Source organism: Arachis ipaensis, chromosome B06 (assembly GCF_000816755.2).
Source record: "Arachis ipaensis cultivar K30076 chromosome B06, Araip1.1, whole genome shotgun sequence".
NCBI classification, from domain to species: domain Eukaryota; kingdom Viridiplantae; phylum Streptophyta; class Magnoliopsida; order Fabales; family Fabaceae; genus Arachis; species Arachis ipaensis.
In genome coordinates, this window is record NC_029790.2 from 2,255,739 (window position 1) to 2,260,718 (window position 4,980).

At 32.2% G+C, this 4,980-nt stretch overlaps 1 protein-coding gene across 1 annotated transcript; it reads right to left on the reverse strand.

Moving 5' to 3' along the window:
• LOC107645172 (cyclin-P3-1) lies at positions 534–3,001 on the reverse strand. The gene is made up of 3 exons (XM_016349140.2): positions 2,516–3,001; positions 1,287–1,691; positions 534–1,122 (listed from the first exon to the last, which is right to left on the reverse strand). The coding sequence occupies exons 2-3, from the start codon at positions 1,682–1,684 to the stop codon at positions 870–872; spliced, it is 651 nt and encodes a 216-aa protein (XP_016204626.1). The 5' UTR covers positions 1,685–1,691; positions 2,516–3,001; the 3' UTR covers positions 534–869.

Below are 4,980 nucleotides of genomic sequence, written 5' to 3' on the forward strand. Positions count from 1 at the left end.
AAAAAATTTTAAATATTACGTGTATATTAAAAATTAATTATGATATATTTATATATAAATATATATATAATTTATTTTATTTTAAATATATATTTTGATATGTATTTTACACTAATGATTTATTTTAGTGTATATTTAATATGGTTCTAACGAAACATAAAACCTATAATTGTCCGAACCCCTTTGAGCCTTTGACATTCCTTTCTATTTTGAAGGAATAAATGCTGTTATTTATTCGTCTCTTTTTAAAAATTTGATCACCTAGTGCCATAGGAAATTTTGTCAATAAAATTGTAATAATAATAGTAGTAATAAAAATAAAAAAAACTAGTTAGAAAAAATGCTAGTGAAAGAGTGAGACATTTGACCATTGAATGGCCACCCAAGTTGAGGTGGAGATGCTCCTAGAGGAACCAAGAACCATACACCATACAATATAAGAATATCTCCCAAGGAATTTAGCATCAAATATTACAATCCTAATCAAATAGATGAGATGTTGCTTTCATGCAGGTCACAACCACCATAAGTACTAGTGGAAACTCTTACCAAATGGTAAGGGATAATAAACTTTAATCACAATCTCCATCCAATACAACCTTTCAATTACAATCAAATGCAACACCAATTAAAAAAATAAAATAAAAAAAGGAAGACACAGAAAATGATGCATTACCAACCACAACAGTGTCTATTAAAGAATTGGATGAATTACTAATGACACATTTATATACCAATCATTTCTTTAGCTTTGGGAAAATACTTCAAATTTCATTTTGCCACAGCTAATTGTGGAAGTACAATGATTAATTCATTATAATTTATAATACACTGATCTGATACCCTTTTTTTTTTTTAAATATCTTTTTTCATCTTGCAATTGTGGAAGCACAAGTAGCATCCTCTTTGTTTGACTTTGACCAGTTTTCTTTGATTCTACAAGCCTGCATAGGCCTTTCAATTTGGATTGCTTCTTTCTCCAATTGCCAACAATATTTTCCAAAAGTTCCTATACTAACCTGAAGCCTAAAATCTATCCCAAACAGAAAGCTCATCTCCAACCTGTTCAATTCAGATGTGCTTACTCCTCCAACTCTTGCATAGTATGCATTGTTGAAGAATCTGCAGAAACAGCAGAGAGCTTAATTAAAACACTACTTGGTGTCATTTTCAACCTACTAGATGAGTTAAATTGAGTTATCAAGAGTCAATAATATTCTCTCCATTTCCATTTATATGTTATTTATGTTACTTGGACCAATGTCTATTATTTCAAACTCACTTACGCATCATCCATAAACTTTGCTGCAACCATAATGCTTGTTATCAAAAGCCGGTGCACGTTTAGTGAAGTCAATTTGACCTCTGTGTGCTGAAGAAATCTATCAACATATATGTGTGCAACAACAAAGCAAGACGGGCTACATCCTGCGTACTTGAAAATCCGATCGATATATTTTTGAACACTCAAAGTAGGTGCTCTTAAACCATGAAAAACAGTAACAACATCTTTCACATGCTTTGCCTCAATTAGTGTTTCATTCCTCTGAACCGATCTCTCAAGAAGTGAAGAAAGAAGTGATAAAACCCTTGGAAATCCTACTCCTTTATCCACTCCTTTAAGTCCCAACGAAAGGTAGATATCTGAGCTTACATCCTCGGTTTCCAGCGCCAGAGTCTCCATATCGAATCTGCAACGAAACAAAATAACCATTAAAGGGTAATCCTATTAACATGCATTTTTTTCCAATTCTTGGTACAAATCAACAACCTCAACAAAAACAAACACATTATTAGAACTTAGAACAAATGTGACTAAAGGATAATAATATATATTGGGCTGAGTTTGTGATATGTTAAAAATAGTTATGTTCAGCATGAAATTCAGAAAATACCAAGTTCTCTCAACATCTTCTTCTCCATTCATGAACCCTAACCCTCAATTTCACAATATCAAATAAATCATATAATAGCTATTAGCAACCTCTCATTCTGCCATTTTCAGCACCATACTTCAAACTTCACATAGTCTCAATCATGCCATGGGAACTTCATGTTTGGTTAGATCTAAGCAAACCCCATTGATTGGAAATCTAGCATTAGCAACATAAAGAGCATAGATACCCCTAGATCTCCGGAATCTTGTCTCAAACTACAACTATAACTACAACAAATCCAATCTAATTCAACGAATTTTCCTATCTCCCTGTCAACACAATACAAGCTCTCCACAACAGTTAACAACAAAAAAGGATATAGCTCTCAAAATTTGCCTAGCTGGGAAGGAACCAGCCCCAGATCTCACAAAGTTACCTTCTTTTACTTCAACTTAACAACCCCAGAAACTAAACTAAACTACACCAAAGATACCCATCACAACCCTGTAATAAAGATAGAAACTTTGAGCTATGTTCTTAATTCCCATCAAAACTCATTATAGGAATGGTCAATACTCTCAAGACTCCCCATAAAAGAAAAACAGAAAAGTAGAGAGAGAAGAAATCAAGAAACTCACAAACTGTGAAGGGAAGACTCCAGCTTTGGTGATGGTGGCAGATTTTCCTTACATTAAGGGTGAAGCACCAAGACAATAATAGTAGCAGCAGTAACCTTGTGAAGACACAACTCAACCACCCTAAACCTTCACCATTTTCCTGTGCCCTTCTTGAAATGTTAGTAATAATATCTTCTCCTCCTTCTTCTATCTATCCATACACACTATGCTGCTTTTCTTTTTTCTTTTGTGCTCACAAATAAAGGATTTGCCTTTGTTTTTTCTTTGGTTTTATCTTATCCCAAAAGTACCACAACACAACACAAACACCCTACCTTCTCTCTCTCTCTCTCTCTCAATTTTTTAAAGCTTAGTGTGTCGGTAATGCAATCCAGCACAACCATACCATATCAATAGCACCTAAGTTCATTGATCAAAGTAGCTGCTACGAATCTTAAAGTGTCGTATATTTGTTGAGTTGTGTTCTTTGGATTATTATTTTGGTACTCTTAATATGATGTTTTTTTTTTATAAATAAATAAGATGTATATTTCAAGATATATCAAAAAGTAATTATTATATTTTATATTTTTTATTTACTTGCCTTCTCAACCAGGCATACTACTGGTGGGTCCACAAGTGTTCTTGCAAAATAGAAAATACCCTTTTTTGGTTTCTAATCTAAATAAATAATATCCACACACAAAAAGAAAATTTTGTGTATGCCTTGTTGGGGTTTGTGGGTGGCCACTGTGACTGTGAATGTGACTGAAGGAGCAGATTTTGTTTTTGATATTGGAGTAGCATCGGTGTTTTTTCAAAATGTAAGTTGATGGGGTGTTATTTTTAAATGTGAAATCGTTTAATTAGATAAATAAAAATTGGACCGTCCGATTTGTGAGGAGTATAGAAATCGGACCATCCGATTTATGAGGATATAGAAATCGATCTGATAAATTTGTAAAATTGGACCGAGAAATTTGTGAGAGAATAGAAATCAGACCGAAGGATTTCTGTTAAAAAAATTAAAAAATTTAAAGTATAGAAATCGGACTCTCCGATTTGTGTATCTTCTACACTTTTAAAAAACATCAAAAATTACAATATTAAGATATAGAGTAATTCTTGGCATACAAGCGATTAAGGCTTGTAAGCCTTACAAGTTCAATTAAAACTAACGCTCAAAACACGCTTCGAACCATTCTTCTTCCTCTTCGTCTTCTCCTTCTTCTTTTCTTTCGTTTCTTGCCTTCTCTTCCTCTTACTCTTCTTCTTCTCCTTTTCTTTCGTTTCTGCACGTTCTTCTTCATCGTCTTCCTCTTCTTCTTCATTTACGTTCTTTCTCTCTGTTTTATCTTTTTTTTTTTTCGATTTTTCATGGTAAAATCGTTTTTGAAGAAGAAGAAGCAGTAGAAGATGAGGAGGAGAAAGAGAAAGAGTTCTGAATTATGCATAAGATGTATTTTAACAAATTTTGGGTGTATTTCTTTAAATTCTTTGGGTGTATTTTCTGTAATCCTTTGGGTGTATTTCTATAATTGTTTGGGTAAATTCCTGTAACCGTTTGGGTGTATTTCTGTAATCATTTTAGGTGTACTTCTGTAATCGTTTGGGTGTATTTCTGAAGTTCCATTATCTTCAAAAGAATTACAGAAATACACCAAAGGATTACAAAAAATACACCCAAAGTATTTAAGAAATACACCCAAAATTCGTTGCATAATTCAGAACTCTTTCTCTTTCTCCTTATCTTCTGCTGCTTCTTCTTCTTCAAAACGATTTCAAAGCTTGATTTCAGAAACTATGAAAATCGAAAAAAAAAACGAAGAGGAAGAGGAAGAGGAAGAGGAAGAGGAAGAAGAAGAACCGTTCTGAGCGTAGCACTTTGAAAATAGGAAACGTTGAATAACGCATTAAAAGGCCTAGTAATTTGTAAGACTTGTAAGTCAAAAAGACTTTGAAAATAAGAAACGTTGAATAACGCATTAAAAGGCCTAGTAACTTGTAAGACTTGTAAGTCAAAAAGACTTGTATGTGTAGCACTCCTCTAAGATATATCACTACTTTTACTTCCATATGCACAGAAAAAAGAGCCGACTGGATTATTGTGGTATAGGCTAATCTACTCACATAAAAAGATATATATTTTCCCATTATTTTTTCCTTTTTTTAACAAGAGAGTTTGTGTATAAATATTGTCTAACACAAGAGTATCACTAGTTAAATGGATCAGACTTATAGAAAATTATCTTTATAACTAATACTTATTTATTTTTTAAATTTTACTTTTTTCTCTCTTTTATTGTCTATTTATTACTTTGTTAGTTAATTATTAATTGAAAAAAATGTTAATTCCTAGTAAAATTATGGGTTCAAGCTATTTCAAAATAAGAAAACTAATAAAGTGAAAATGTAATATTTTAGTCCATTTTGAATCAAGAAGTGAACTTTATAAATAATACAAGTTATAAATTCAATAATTATTA

Excerpts from the sequence above, each read along its gene's own strand:
- LOC107645172 (XM_016349140.2), bottom strand. The coding sequence starts at position 1,684 with ATGGAGACTCTGGCGCTGGAAACCGAGGATGTAAGCTCAGATATCTAC. Across the intron at positions 1,123-1,286 it reads GCAAAGTTTATGGATGATGC|ATTCTTCAACAATGCATACT; the intron begins GTAAGTGAGTTT and ends CTGTTTCTGCAG.